The sequence below is a fragment of the Arachis ipaensis genome, chromosome B03, assembly GCF_000816755.2.
Source record: "Arachis ipaensis cultivar K30076 chromosome B03, Araip1.1, whole genome shotgun sequence".
Lineage (NCBI taxonomy): Eukaryota > Viridiplantae > Streptophyta > Magnoliopsida > Fabales > Fabaceae > Arachis > Arachis ipaensis.
Genome location: NC_029787.2, coordinates 9,553,394 through 9,570,094, shown reverse-complemented (window position 1 = coordinate 9,570,094; position 16,701 = coordinate 9,553,394). Strand labels below are relative to the sequence as shown.

Below are 16,701 nucleotides of genomic sequence, written 5' to 3'. Positions count from 1 at the left end.
TTAATCACTTTAAATTAAAATAATAAAATTTATATATAATATAAATTATAAATTTAACTGTAATTAATCCTTTATTTTATCACAGTATCAATTTTCTAAATCCTAACTTTATATATTCTAAATTCCTCATCTTCCTATGTTAAGCATTTAAGTTACAGCCACTAATTTTGAATCAACAATGCATCTTATGACTTTTTCTTGATTGAGTCAATCACATCGACGATAAAAAACTATTCTAATTTCAACTTAATTGATTACCGAAACTGTTCACAAATAAATTTTTGATTTGATACGTAAATATCTAAAAAAATTTTCACCCAAAAACCTTTGTAAGGATTTTTCTCTTTCTTTTGTTTATCATGATTTTAAAAATCAGACCAAAACAATCGATTGAACTGAAAATTGATAAGTAAATTGATCATGTTCAGATAAAAAAAAAATTGGTAATAAATTAGTTAAAAAACTAAAAAATCATTAACTATTCAAACTCATTATTTTTCAGTAGTTAATTAATTTAAAACAATAAAGCACAAAAATTTATCAGTAACATTACTAAACTGATAAATTCTAATAACTAAGGTTAAAGAGCATATCAGTATTTTTATTAAAATTTGGCCAACATTTAATAAAAAAAATAATTTTATATTATTTGATAAAATCTCACACTATTAAAAATATTAATAATAACTAATTGATGAATACAATTCTACAAATCACAAAACTTACTGGAATTTATTCTGTCGCGTAACATTGCTAAATTAATAAAGATCAATGTTTCTACTTGTGCAGTTGTATTTCATGTGCTGTTGTTAAATTAGAATTAGTGAAGTCAATTACTCTCATTGATTCAACGTTCCGCTTGTAAATGCATTTACAGGGATGGCAAATCGAGCTTCAACTTCTGCGACCATGTCTACTAACTACAATGTCTTTCTGAGTTTCAGGGGTGAAGACACGCGTCATGGATTCACAGGTCATCCCTATGATGCTCTCTGCCGCAACGGAATCAACACCTTCATCGATGATGAGAATCTCAGAACAGGAGAAACAATTCGACCTCAACTCCTTCATTCCATTGAAGCATCAGAGATCTCCATTATTGTTTTCTCAACAAACTATGCAGCTTCAACATGGTGCCTTGATGAACTCGTCAAGATCCTGCAATGTCACAGGGAAAGGAACCAACTTGTGTTTCCGGTCTTCTACAAAGTAGAACCCTCAGATGTACGGCATCAGAGGAACACTTACAAGGAAGCCATGGATGCTCATGAAATCAGGTTTGATTGTCATTCTCAGAAGGTGAAAGAATGGAAGGAAGCTTTGGCCGAAACATCCAACATGAAAGGCTTTCATTTGAAACAAGGGTAAGTATAATAAAATCATAAATACATTCTCCCCGATTGTTTCAGTGTCTAAATCACAATTTTTAATTCTCTTATAATTGTGAGGATGTGTGGTATGCTTCACTATTAATATAACTATATACTATTAACTATTACAAATTGATATCCTTAATTTTCATTATTTGATACTTCTATATTGATTTGAATCGATATCTTGTGTAGTAGTATGTACATGGTCATATACTGAAGATTGACTTATCAATTGTTTTAATTTTAACTAAATAAATCCTTTATTAGAATTTTAACTTCTATATTGATTTGAATGTGCTTGTTTTCTTTTAAATGCTGGAAAATTTTCAAATCAAGAAGAGGGCCTAGTACGTCTACAGCAAAAGCTCCTCTCAGAGTTGCTTGGGGAGGGGAAAATCAAGGTCTGCAGTGTTGAGGAAGGAATCAGTATGATCAAAGAGAAACTTAGCAAAAAAAAGAGCTCTTATTATTCTTGACGATGCTGATAAGATAGAACAATTAAAAGCTTTGGCAGGAGAATGTGATTGGTTTGATCAAGCAACTCAAATTATTATAACAACAAGGGATAAATATCTGCTAACAGCTCATAAAGTCGAACAGATTTCCGAGATGAAATTGCTAAGTGACCCTGAATCTCTAGAGCTCTTCTGTTGGAATGCCTTCAACATGGCGAGTCCCAAATCAAACTATGAAGACCTATCCAATCAAGCAATACATTATGCCAAGGGCCTTCCATTAGCCTTAAAAGTTATAGGCTCTAATTTGATTAATAAAAATTTAGAAGAGTGGAAGTCTGCTTTGGACAAATATGAGAAGAATCCTCATACAGATATTCAAAGTGTTCTTAGAGTAAGCTATGACAGTCTTGAAAGCAATGAAAAGGATATTTTCTTGACATAGCATGCTTCTTCAATGGGAAGAAATGTGAATATGTAAAAAATGTATTCGATGGATGTGATATGTTTACAGAAGATGGTATTAGAGTACTAGTTGATAATCTCTCGTAACTATCAAAGGATGCATGATCTAATACAGAATATAGGTAGAGAGATTGTGAAGCAGGAGGCACCAAAAGAAGTTAGTGAACGCAGCAGATTATGGTTTCATGAGGATGTTCTTGAGCTACTAACTGAAGATATAGTGAGAACTTCACAAACTTTTTTTTATTTAGCTGTTTCTGTCAGATGCAGAGTAATCTACTTATTTATCTTGCTCCCATCAATAGGCATTGGAAAAGTTTTGAAAATTTTGTTTTATTTTATGCCCCCTTCAAGTCTTCCTCAAAAGTAATAACATTTAATGTGACATATTCTTATTTGATAGGAAAATAGAAAAGTTGAAGGAATAAAGCTTAACCAATGTGAAGAAGATGATTGGACTGACACTGCCTTTGTGAAGATGAAGAAACTTAGAATTCTCATTTTTCGGAACACAAACTTTTCATGTGGGACTATTCTTCTACCTAAGCAACTAAGGTTGCTTGATTGGAAGGGGTACCCTTCAAATTCTATGCCGTCGAACTTAAAAGAAATCGCTGCCTTCAGTTTACGTCATAGTCCTCTCATGTTGGAAAAGCCGTTTCAGGTACAATTAGTTGTCTGATCCCCTTATAAAAAAATCACTTTTATTGTGCATACTTCTTTTTTTCTTTAACTTGAAATTTATATACACATCCATTTAGATTATGCGTAATTCTTGTCAATTTACACCGATAGACAACTTTTTATATATTTATGTTACCTTTGTCATTAATTTATCAAAATAGAAAATTCAAAAGGACACTAATAATAGACATATAATCTAAAGACGATAATTAACTTAAATTTCAAATTGTGTTATGTCAAAGTAAAGTAGTATTATAACATACTAAATCACTCCCAAATTTTATAGAATTTTACATGATTAATCTATATGGTGAAGTGTCTCAATCCAATGGTTGGATTGATGGAACTCATATAATATAATGTTACCTTTTTTAATTTATTGATTTTTGTTTGCAAAACTTTAAGCATTTGATTTACATGAATTTCTCCCATTGTGAATCCATCACTCATTTTCCTAATGTATCTGAAGCCCAAAGTTTAAGAAAATTGATACTCAATGGATGCATAAACTTGGTTAGATTTGATGAATCAGTTGGATTTCTCCCAAACCTTACAAATTTAAGAGCTTCAAAGTGTACTAAACTAAGAAAGTTTCTTTCAAGAATTTATCTGCCTTCACTAGAGCACCTTTCTTTTAACTGGTGTAGAAGACTTGGACTCTTCCCAGACATAGTGGGAAAGATGTATAAGATATTAAAGATTTGTTTGAAAGCTACTGCTATTCAAGAGCTTCCAGATTCCTTTGTTGATCTTGTAGGACTTTGCTATTTAGATTTGACAAGTTGCGAGAAAAACTTGGTTATCTTCCATGCTTCTTATTTATGCTGCCAAATTTTGTCACATTGAAAGTTGGAGGATGCCCTCAACTTGGTAGATCATTTGCAAGATTCAGAGGAAGCCTTTCAACTACTGCAGAGAGCCGTCCAACTTTAGAAACACTACATTTCAGCCATGCAAGTTTATGTGATGAAGATCTTCATGTAATTATGCAGAGTTTTCCAAACTTGGAAGCCTTAAATGTTTCATTAAACAACTTTGTGTCTATTCCAGCATGCGTTCAAGAATCATCCTACTTAACAAGTTTGGATTTGGGTTACTGCCTAAATCTTCAAGAAATTCCAGAACTTCCCTCTAGTGTTAGGAAAGTGGATGTGAGACACTGCAATTCCTTAAGTGCAAACACAAGTATGCTATGGTCACAGGTTTGTTACTTTTAACCATTTCATATCTTTTTAACCAAAATAATGATTAAAAAGAAGAGAGAAAAATACTGAAGCAATATCTTTGATTTGTAGGTGCACAAAGAGATAAATAAATTACAAGTTGTGATGCAAACTTCCAATACAGAGATTCCAGAATGGTGGGACTATCGTACAAGTTGGTTTAATCATCGGTACCTGAATTTCGAGGCACGTGGCAAGTTCCCTGTTGTGGCTTTGGCGTTTGTGTTTGGAGAAATGAACTATCAATCTGTTGGGCTGCACTTAGCAGAGAAAAACACCTCAGCATCACAGGATAGAAGGAAAAATCGTCACAACCAACCTGCCGAAAATAACAAATCAACCAACCGAGATGGATGACCTTGAACCAAAAACTCCATCAACAGTATTGGTTGAGTATTCAGGAATTGAGGAATATTCTAGTGAATTTTTTGACAGGCAAGTGAATACTAAATAACTTTGTTTCCGGTAATAAAATGCAAGGTTTTTGTTATCGACTCCTTAAACTTCATAAAGGTTGACCACCTCTCACAGAGTTATTTTTGAAACAGGAATCCTGACATCTTATCTCAGCGGGATCCAGAGAGCAAAAAGCTATGGGCAAATATCGAACGGCATTACGGCTCGAGACCCATTAGCGTCGATCCGATCCAAACAATTATTCCAAAAGGTTCATCCTACCACACACCCAGTCCACAGCGCCCCTCATTCTCACTTGGGATAACGCATATCTTCAAAACACCCACACCGTCCCCTGACTCATTCATCCGTTACTTCGGGGACGGAAACCCACTGAGCGGGATGAACAACGAATCAGAAGGTGGGTTGTGGACACATCTCTTGATAGCCAGCAAACAGTGGCGTCATATGAGGGTAGACCACACCTAGTGCTGGCAAGGGAGGACTTGTGCACACTGAGACCACGTGCTTGACTCAATAACAATGTATGTAACCCAAAATCTTGTTACTCCAATTTATTTTGACCTCATATTTTGGCGACATTTATACTTTACAAGCTGGTTATGTAGGTCATGCACTGGATGCGTTGCACATTCAATGACTCAGGGTTAAAAAGATTCACGCATAACTTCTAATGCGTGTGTCCGGGGATTCTGATAAGGATACGTTTATATGAATTATTTATGTACATTATAACTTATGAACAATTGCAAATTCGTCTTTAGACAGGAAATGGCGTTGGTCCCAAAGAATCTGATTCACTTCCAAGACGGGCCAAATCCAGTGTACGTCAGATTGGGTGAACACTTTGGTACCGATAGAAGGTTTTTTGACAAGGTGGCAGTTTCAAATAGAAAATGGGTAAGTCTGTTTGGCACATGATAAGTTACTATCATCGTAGTACCCGAACAATGAATATGTGTTTTTCTTAATTAGTGCACCTAATATGTCTAGTTACAATTGTATATTGTTGCAGTGGTTTTTTCCTATATGTATGATGCATCCAGTGACGGACCCAGAAAATTTTAAGAGTGGGGGCAAAAATATATATATATATATATATATATATATATATATACTAAAATAACTTTTGTTAAATATTATTAATTATATGGAGATATAAAAATTAAAAAGAGTTAGTGAACACTTTTATTCTTAAAATACTATTTATTATATATAATTTATAAAAAATATTTTTTATTTTTAAAACTTGAACTTAAAACATCTAAATTAAATTATAAATAATTTGTCATCCTAACTAATTTTACTTTTATTTATTTTTATACACATTTAATAATAAAAAGAGTGAATTATTTAGCACGTTAGTGCTTATTGATACATTAGTATTTATAATTTGAAACTAAAATTATATATAAATACCCAAAAAAAACTAAATCTGTATATAAAAGTATGTTTATATATGTTGAGTTTGAAAAACTTAAAATATGATGATGATCAAACATTATTAATTAAAAAAAATTATTAATTTTTGCTTCCAATTGTTTGTTTAATGATTTTGTTTAGTATGCAGATTTTGATTATTGGGCCGAAAGTCACATAAACCCAATATTATGAGAAAGTATCCAGCCTTTGTAAGAATAATTCCATGCAATGTGGTCCAATTATTTAATTGGACAGCAAGATGAATTAGGTCAGGAAATCAATGTGCAGCCAAAAATAATTTTGTTGAAAGACCAACAAGTCTTGGTCCAAAATTGAAAAAAAAGCAAAGGAGCATGTTCTATTCAGTTACCTACTCCCATTTGTGAAATGGAATTCAAATTTTAATTTAATTAAATTCATGCATTGGTAACTGAAAGAGAAAATTAAAATTGAATTAATTATTACATTGATGGCTCCACACGTTACTCCACTTATTAAAAAATGTTGGTAACATTTTAATTTCATTTAATCTTACATTCAATGCTTTCTTTCTTTTCTCTCTTCTCTCTCTTGTTTTCGGTTGTCAATTCCATCAGAGAAAGAAGATTGAAGAAGTTATCAGAGAAAAGCAATAAAGTTAGGAAGAAGCAAAAGGCTAGGGTGATAACCTTTGCAAAAAGAAGATCCGAAGCAAAAAGTGGTTAAGATCTTTGTCATTGAAAACAAGATGTGAAGAAGAAACTTCAAGATCCTCATGCCAAAAATGTAAAGGATCGGTCTCGGTCAGAGAGAAAGATCTCTGTGGCTAAAGCTCTGTTCCATTTTTGTTCATCCAAGAGAGAAGGTAGCTACGGGAGCTACTGAGAGGAAGAAGCAAATATGGAAAGATTGGAGCTGTCAAGGATCAGAGAATCAAGGGTTGAAATTCATTCTTGGGGCCAAAGTCAAGATGGAAGGCTCAAATTGAAGAAGCTTGATGAAAAGGGATGAGAGAGAGGTATATGCATGTTGATTTGCTTTCGGTTTTTCCTCTTTCTTCTCTCTGTCCAAACTGGCTATGTGTTGGAGAAGATGTTAGTAACTTGGTTGAACCGGTTTTAACGTTGGAAGCTTCCCCTTCTATAATAAGGGTGAACGACCAAGGGTTGAAGTAAGGAGAGAAAGCACAGAGTTCTCATAGCTACCCTAAGCTAACAGAGTTCTTCTCCTTCAATGGGTTTTATTTTGTATTCTTTTCTTTAGTTTTGTCTGTTTGAGTCTCATGGTGAAAAAAAGGCAAATAGAGTGAGGTTTGTAAGAAAAAGTCAGTGAGAGAAAAAAGGCAAAAAGAGCAAAATTAAAGAAAAAGACATAGATGTCTAAGAGTTCCTTTGTACATCTGGGTTGTGTTTCATGATCATGTGGGGATTCCTTTACAAGTTGGGTTAGCACTTTGCGGTTAAAAGTTTGGCAGTTGTCCAAGTCAAATTCAGTTTTGGGGATAGATTCTGAACTTGTCCCAAATAGGAATGGGTAGTTCTTAGGGAAGAATTAGTGTATGTAATCTGATGATTATAGTAAAATTCCGTCACTGTTGTGATGGAAACTGGATGTAGGCTGCATTACACTTAGCAGCTAAACCAGGATACTTCTGGGTGTGATTCTCTCTTTTTCTTCTACTCTATTTCTGTTTCTGTTGCGTAGGAGACAAAATTGAAAAATATCTCCTAACCGATTACGAGACAAAAAAAAATGTCTCTTGACTTGTTATGAGACAAAAAACAGAAATATCTCCTAAAAGTTTCTTTGAAAAAACAATAATTAATATTCAGCAAAAATGGGTTAAGATTCAACTCATCCTTCTCTTAGCCACTGATTACCATCAATATAAAATAATAGAAACTTAATTTATAATTATTTTTATCTCTTTTTTTAATAATTAAATTTTTATATATTTTTTAATTTAATTTTGATGCACTATTAGTTTAAAATTTTTTTACATTTATTTAATTATGTATTGTAATTAAAAAAATAACTTTTTTTACATTCATTACGTAAATAATTATCTAAACGAACAAATATAATTAAATGACTATATAAAAAATATACATATTTTAATATATCAAAATTAACTTCTATGTTTTTAAACAATTACTCTACTACTCATTATAATTTTTAAATATTAATTACCACCCGTTGAATTAAAAAATTTATTTGTTATGATATTTATAACATAAAATACTTTTTAATCTAAAATAGTTGTTACAAACAAAATTATTTAAGAGATAAAATAAAAGTACTATATAATTTTAAAATAAAAAATATCAATTAATAGATAGATACTATTTTTTTTTATCTCAACTAATTTTTGAAGAAAAAAAAGATATTCATAATTTTGTTTATATTTATAAAATTTTAGTTTGATAATTAAATTTAAAAAATTATGTTATCATTGTTAATTATGATGAAAGATTTTATACATCTGTTTAATTATGTATTGTAATTAAAATATTTTTCTATTACTATTTCTAAAAATAAAAAATATATTCTAAATTAGTAAATTAATCAATTTATTTTAAAATTTTATACGCAACATAGGTACATATAATAGAACAAAAGATAAAAAATAAGTAATAAAAATGAATAAATCGAAAATAAAATAAAATATATAAAGTCACAAAGAAAATAAAATATTAGATTAATACCTAAACTACAATTGTTTGAATTAAAATTTGCAATTGAAAATATCAAAAGGAGAAACAATTAAATTGAAAGATACATAGGGTCATGGAGAACTATATAAAAAATATAAAAAATTTAAAATTTATTTTTTGATGAAGAGAAGATGACCACTAGATAAGGAATAGAAAAAAAAAGGTTGAAAATATAAAAATAAAAAGAGGGTTTAAGGGAATAAAGGAGTGACGACACAAAAATTAAATTTGATTAGGCTAAATAATAATTAAAATGATAGAGAAAATAAAAAAGTAAATTTGGAACTTTAGCTAATTGAGTTTAATTTATTTATAGTGGGGTCATTTAAAATTTGAAGTGGGACATATTATATATAACTATATTTATAAAAAAAATTAAAACACTGTGGGGGCAAGTGCCCCCTCTTCTTTGTTAGTAGGTCCGTCCCTGGATGCATCATTGGTGGGTGCATGCATTTGATGTATCCGGAAAAAGACTGTGGGTACTAGATTGCTTGCACACTAAACTACATGATACAGGACTAAGCTAGATGCATAAGCGGTACCACACCATCTCATCACTCTTAGGTCCTATTTCATGCTTGTTATTATATTCCGTTTAAGTGTTTTGAATGTGTTTTAGGTGAGGCTCATTGAAGACATACCAAGGTGGCTATCCCGACTTATAATCCCACTCAAAATGGGCTGCCTTGTACATACGCCTCTGTTCCAATACAACCAAATGAGTGATTCCTAACTGCTTACAGGAGAGCTTCATATGCGATTTTGAGGGAGATGCACCCATTTAGTTGTATTGGAACAGAGGTGTATGTGCAAGACAGCCCATTTTAAGTGGGCTTATAAGTCGGGATGGCCACTTGTACTATGTCTTCAATGAGCCTCGCCTAAAATACATTCAAAACACTTAAACAGAACACAATAACAAGGATGAAGTAGAAGAGTGATGAGATGGTCTGGTGCCGCATATGCATCTAGCCTAGTCCATGCTGTATCATCTGGTTTAGTGTGTAAGCTATCTAGTACGAACAGTCTTTTTTGGGATAGATTGAATGCATACACCCACCAATGACAGGTCATACATACAGGAAAAAACCACTGCAACAATATACAATTGTAATTAGGCATATTACGTGCACACCACATATCCAATTCGGGTGCTACGATGATAGTAACTTATCATGTGCCAAACAGACTTACTCATTTTCTATTTGAAGCTGCCACCTTGTCAAAATACTTTCTATCGGCACCAAAGTGTTCACCCAATCCAACATACACTGGATTTGGCCCGTCCTGAATGCATCAGATTCTTTGGGACCAACACCATTTCCTGTCCAAAGACGAATTTGCAATTGTTCATAAATTGTAATGTACATAAATAATTTATATAAACGTATTCTTACCAGAATCCCCGGACACACGCAGTAGAAGTCATGCGTGAATCTTTTAAACCCTGAGTCATTGAATGCGCAACACATCTAGTGCACAACCTACATAACCAGCTTGTAAAGTATAAATGTTGCCAAAATATGAGGTCAAAATAAATTGGAATAACAAGATTTTGGGTTACATACATTGTTATTGAGCCAAACACGTGGTCTCAGCGTGCACAAGTCCTCCCCTTCCAGCACTAGGTGTGGTCTACCCTCATATGACGCCACTATTTGTTGGCTATCAAGAGATGTGTCTACAACCCACCCTCTGATTCGGTGTTCATCCCGCTCAGTGGGTTTCCGTCTCCGAAGTAACGGATGAATGAGTCGGGGGAATGGTGTGGATGTTTTGAAGATCTACGTCATCCCAAGTGAGAATGAGGGGAGCTATGGACTAGTTGTGTGGTAAGACGAACCTTTTGGAATAATTGTTTGGATTGGATCGACGCTAATGGGTCTCGAGCCGTAACGCCATTTGACGTCTCGAGCCATAACGCCGTTTGACATCTGCCCATAGCTTTTCGCTCTCTGGATCCCGCTGAGATAAGATGTAAGGATTCCTGTTTCAAAAATAACTCTGTGAGGTGGTCAACCTTTATGAAATTTAAGGAGACGATAACAAAAACCTTGCATACTATTACTGGAAACAAAGTTATTTAGTATTCACTTGGCTGTCAAAAAATTTACTAGAATATTTCTCAATTCCTGAATACTCAACCAATGTTGTTGACGGAGTTTTTGGTTCAGGATCATCCGTCTCGGTTGGTTAATTTGTTGTTTTTGGCAGGTTGGTTGTGACGGTTTCCCCGTCTGTTCGGTGACGCTGAGGTGTTTTTCTCTGCTAAGTTTTGATGTGGAGTCTCTTGCCAGTGGACTGGTCATCATCGTCATCCTCATTGGATGCAACTGAATGAGCATTTGTGCGCACTGAGGCGCTATTAACTCCCCCCTCATGTCCGATCCCTGAAACCGCAACATCAAACTAGTGGTACACAAAAACCTCAAAGTACTTTCACATCACACAAGAAACGCAAGTTCCACTTAATACAACATATCATATAGGTTTTTTAAAATATGGCATCACCAGTAACTTGTTTAAACGTAAGTTAAACCCGTGCTCATGTTCTAACTTGGAAACATGCAAATTACAAATTCTTAAAACGCAACATTTTACTCACTTTTGGGTTCTCTGCTTTGTTTGTCTCACTGGCCGTGCCGATCTCCCCTTCTGTTATACGAGGTTGAGGTGTCCTTGTCCAATCATATTTTTGGCGCATTCTCTTTGCAATGGGCTCGTCGTCATCGTCATCACCGTCCGATGCAACTACATGTGCATCCGTGTGCATCGATCCGTTTGTAACATCCTCTCTTTTATCAAATTCCTGAAATCACAATACCAAACTATTCATTCCCAACAAGCACATAGTGCCTTCAAATCATACTAACAACACAACTTAAATGTATACAACATCTCTTTAAGGAATATTAAACGGGAAATTAGCAGCAAAAGGTTAAAAATAAACTATACCGTTTTCTTGCTTTATGTTTAAAACATGTAAATAAAAAGATTCATTAAATGGTCATCTTAACTCACTTTTGTGCACCCCACAAGTCTTATTATGTGGTCCGCGTCTTCTCTTTTAGGACCTGCGTCCATTGTGTCCTCTCTTGCGTCATCTTCCATGACCCCACCATTGTTCCCATCGGGGTCGCTGCAATCCTATTTGGGCCATCAACTGGTGAAAAAACACATATAGCTAAAGACACATCCAACGAGACACACCCATTACCAACAAATTACAGAAATCAATAATTCAATGCATAACCATAAATGTCAGGTCTTCAAAAGGCCACGTGCATTTAATTATAAGAGAAAACGACCTTCGAATTATAAATAGCTCATAAGAACACATGAACAAAAACTAGAAAAATGAAAAAAGTTATACGTGATACAGGAAACCGTTAGTGCTACGTCAATGAATACCTCGGGTTGAACAGTTGCTGTCATAGCGCTAAACTCCTCGGTAGTTCATGCAGAAAGCCACGGGTCAGGTTCTTGACAATTCTCTAGTTCACCATGCTTTAGCTTCTAGAAGTACAGCACCTGGAAATATTACAGACACAACTTAATTTTTGGGATGCAATGGTTAGTCAGATTACATTCCATTTTGAATTCAAAAGGTTACCAGCAAGGCGAACATGCAACCCTAACAGGACTTGTTATTTTTACGTTGGTACTTCCTAATTACTTGTTCTAACGATTTAAAAATATGCAACGGCCAAAGGTATCTTCCAGGATCAGATACGTCAAGTATTGTATCAATGTGCCACGCGAGATGATGTGTTGCACGGTCGGACACAGAAACATCTTCAGCACGAGCAGGATGAAATGCCTCCTGAACTCCATCTTTCCATCTTCAGTATCCATAACACTGGTTGACAAAACACCTTAGTTGTATAGTTTTCAGCCGTGAAATCTTCTTTTTATTGAGACATGGGCAGCATTCCCGCCGTCGAATGGTGGGAAGTCATCAACTGCAACATGGACGTCTATAAAATAGTGTAAAATGATCAGCAAAACAGGTATAATAAGGGAAAAGCCACAGAGACTGAAACCTTTTTAACCAATTGAATGCTGTGTAACACATAAAGGTATACTCACCACCGGGCGGGATTTCGAAAACCCGCTGGAACAGCTCGGGTCCAATGCTGATGATTCCATTATCTACAGTTAGGGTACTCGTTTCAGTGTCATAGGCCTTGGCCAACATCACCATTATGCCTTGTTTAACATGCCACTTTAGGACTAGCTTGAGGAAACCAAAACCCATTACTTTTATCTCATTTAGCTTTGCTTGGGTCTGGTTTGTTTTCAGATCTTTGAACAAATCCGCGATGTAGCATGGTGAGCACCTTGTCTTTAATAATTTCTGTCAAGATAAAACAAGACCTTCAGAAACAAACAAAATGCTAAATTATAATAAAACACAAGTTTTTGAATGATGTAATACCGACTTTCCCATGTCTTAAAGGTGATTTCTTGCAACAGACCGAAAATTATGTTCAGGTACGAAGTTGTCTTTTATTCCCCAAACTCAACTAAATCAGCCGTACAAGAACATGATGAAATAAAGTTAAGCACAAGATAATAAAACAAATAGAATTCAGCCACAAAAAACACCATGTTTCAGCTTTTGTTTTTTTCTAGATTAACTAGGTCTCAAGTACAACGGTCACAAGACATAAAGTAATTCAAAAATCACCTATATTAATCAAAGAATTACTGTAATGCTAAAGGCACAAGTATCATATAGGCGTGCACATTAATATTACCAGAATTAGAATTACAACCATGGAAATTATGTTATTAGAGTTCAGATAAAGGAGAACTACAATACAACACTTCACCAGATAATAGCAATTGTTCCACAACGCAAACATAATAAAAGAAAACTTATATCTTGAGGATGAAATCTCAGCTGACTTTATTACTGGGATATTAATTCCAACAAGTGTATAAAAATCTCCCCAGAGTTAGCTCCAAAGGTACAATCCTCCTCCTCTAAAATAATCTGCTGGTTCAAATGATGCATATGATCCAAGACCAGTAAAGCACACAACCCAGGAATGAAAATAAAGTTCAAATCATTAGAAAGTGATACATTTTGTGAAAGTCATAAACCCAAATATCAACTCAAGAATAAAAATTTCAAACATCCAACTACTAATTTTTGCAGAATCCACACAATCAAAGGTTGAATGATTAATTGGATTTCTATATGTAATCAGTTGAAATCAACATCCATTAACCATATTTACATCAATAACACCTAACATATCAAAACAAACACCAATAAGTGACAACCATACATATTGTTGAATCAAGGAATGGTCTATGAAAATTAACTCTTACTCAGCATTACAATTCATCACACTCCATGCCTGCTATTGAATTCACTTTGCCGTAGAAGTGAAAAGACTCAACTTTCAAGTGCTTATTGAAAACAAGGAAATATGTTTTTTAAGGTAAGTTTTTTGAATAATTATCCAGTGAATAATCATTTGATGCATGAAGCATTTATTAATCATTTATTAATCGGAAGGTTACTTTTATACTTCCTTTTTTCTTTAATTTTTTACTTTCAAAAAGCAAGACATTAAAAAGAAATTTATATATTGAATTGATTAACATGCCAAGCTGCTCAACAAAGCAGAAAGATTTAGTACTACTTACTGCTGTTGTGTGTGTCATAATAAAATTTAGCATAAGACACAATGACCTATGCAAATTGTTCAAATTTCAAAACCGTATAAGTAATTGAAATAAGCCTACAGTTCAAGTTAACTTGTAATTTTAACAAGGGTTGTGGATCATTCATCTATGCATACCCTTCTAGCTATTTAACCTTCTAACAAATCATCACACTCCATCATTTCGAAGACACATCTGAGGTAAAGTTCAAAAGCTACGATTAAATCTAATACTTTCTCTTTTTCCCTTTCCTTTTAACTCAGCAGAACAAAACATCACTCTTAATTTACAGTGCGGTAACTACTAGAAATTATCAAAACCCAACTTTACTTTGTCCACATTCACATCATTTTTAACCCGGACATATAGACACATACGATTGATGAAATAATAATAAAATTAAATTTATTACTAAATTATTCAAAAGAATAAGAAAAGCAAAAAATGGGGGAAAGTCAATAAAAAGGTTGAGAACGGCAAAAATATTGTATTTGAGGACATCACAACTATGTATGTGTATGGTTATTGGTTTCACTTTGATGTATGAGTGGTGGAATCATATGAAGAAAGCTTAGTGGAGATTGTGGTGTTGATGTGGAAGCCAATTTATTTAACTTCTAAACCAAATCATATTTCAGAGACTCCAAATTACATAACACAATCAAAATACGTCAAAAATAAACCATCTCAATATAAGAGCTTATAAGTAATTGTTAACACAATAAGAATCATGATAACAACATTTTTGCTAAATAATTGATAACAGCATAAGAAACCATCTTAGTGCAGGGAACTATGTCAAAAAAATAGCTCTTAATTCACCGTTTTTCATTTTCTAAAACATACCACAGACTCAGAGAACCATCTTGAATCATTCTCAACCACAATGAAATGCTCATAAATGAAACCAGTACCAGAAATTAGTGTAAATCTTGAAGACCCACTTACCTCTTACTGTCGCGCGCGCCGGAGGGAAGACACGCTGCAAGGCGGGCTCGGACGCGAGATAGGGAGCGGCGCTGGGAGGCGATGCAAAAGCCAAACAGTTGCGGGGTTGTTAGTGACTCCACGAGGCTGGAAGAGTTCAGTCGCGGGGTGTATTGAGGCAGAGCTAGCCAGCTAGGATGCAGCGTCGGGTTGGAGGCCGGATGACTGGATGCGTCTTCAAAGCACTTCCGACGGCGACATGCAGCAGCAACGACGACGCTTGGGCGACTATGGGAGAGTACTCGTGGGTGGCACTGTCTGGTGTTCCGGCGATGTTGACTTCCGTTAATGGCAGCGACTGTCGAAGAAAGCAAGGCGGATGGCTATGCGGCGCTGAAAGTGGAGAAAGGGTGGGGAAGTGTTTGCAAATTAACAACACATGGGTAAAGGATTAAGGGATAAGTACGATTTTGGTCTCTCACGTTGAGGGTCAGAATCGAAATCGTCCCTCGTGTATATTTTGATTTAAAATCATCCTTAACATGTTTTTTTGTATTAAAATCGTCCTTTTAAATTTTTTTGGACAAAAATGCCCTCCACTACCATCAGCAACTTTACCTCCATCACCACCAGCACCTTTACTCCCACCACCACCACCACCACCACCAGCACCTTTACCTCCACCACCAAGAAAAACAACATCAATAAAATCAACACAAATTCAACAAATCCAAAAATCTAAAAATCAGAAATTCAACAAATTAACACAAATTCTCCAAATTCAACAAATTCAACAACCAAATCAAAAAATAACAAATCAAAATCAGAAGCAGAAACAGTCACAAATGCAGAAGCAGAGGCAGTCATAGAATCAGAAACAGAAACTCAAGCAGAAGCAGATGCAGAAGAAGAAGATGTTAATGCAGAAGCCAAAGTCGTAGAAGCAGATGCAACAGAAGAAGAAGCAGAAGAAGCAGATGCAGCAGAAGAAGAAACAGAAAAAGCAGTTGCAAAACCACCGGCGCTTGGCCACCCATCCCAGTGGCGGCGACGGAGCGTCCGACCACCGGCGACGCACTCCACCCTCGGATCCCTCTCTCTCCTCGGCCACCCATCACCCGCGGACCTGTGACGGAGCATGCGCGGACCAGCTCAGCCTCGGATCCCTCTCTCTCTCCTTCGCGCGCCGCCCTCCTCGCGTCGTGCTCCTCTTCCCGGCGACGCACTCCACGGCGGCAGAAGCATGCATGAACGGTCCTCCCTTCCACTGGCGCTCCCTCTCTCTTTCCCCTCTTCTCTGCTCCCCGTCACAACCCCTCTCCTTTCTTCTTTCTTCCCGCGACGGTGACGGCAGTTCCAA

General features: G+C 35.1%; 2 protein-coding genes across 4 annotated transcripts in view; both read left to right on the top strand.

Moving 5' to 3' along the window:
• Positions 1 to 16,701, top strand: part of LOC107632222 (TMV resistance protein N-like) — a 100,832-nt gene that overhangs the window by 69,213 nt on the left and 14,918 nt on the right. Inside the window, exons 4-7 of one of the 3 annotated variants that reach the window (XR_002358791.1) lie at positions 2,416 to 2,513; positions 2,697 to 2,957; positions 3,735 to 4,179; positions 4,273 to 4,630. The exons of 1 other annotated variant lie outside the window; for it this stretch is intronic. The gene's annotated coding sequence lies outside the window, so the exon portion shown is untranslated. Of the gene's footprint in view, positions 1 to 2,415; positions 2,514 to 2,696; positions 2,958 to 3,734; positions 4,180 to 4,272; positions 4,631 to 16,701 lie in introns of those variants that run through there. One more of the 3 variants, XR_002358792.1, reaches the window with a different exon arrangement.
• On the top strand, positions 837 to 2,409 carry LOC110269936 (TMV resistance protein N-like). Its single transcript, XM_021118086.1, has 2 exons — positions 837 to 1,364; positions 1,713 to 2,409. Exons 1-2 carry the CDS (start codon positions 880 to 882, stop codon positions 1,786 to 1,788), a joined length of 561 nt encoding a protein of 186 aa, XP_020973745.1. The 5' UTR covers positions 837 to 879; the 3' UTR covers positions 1,789 to 2,409.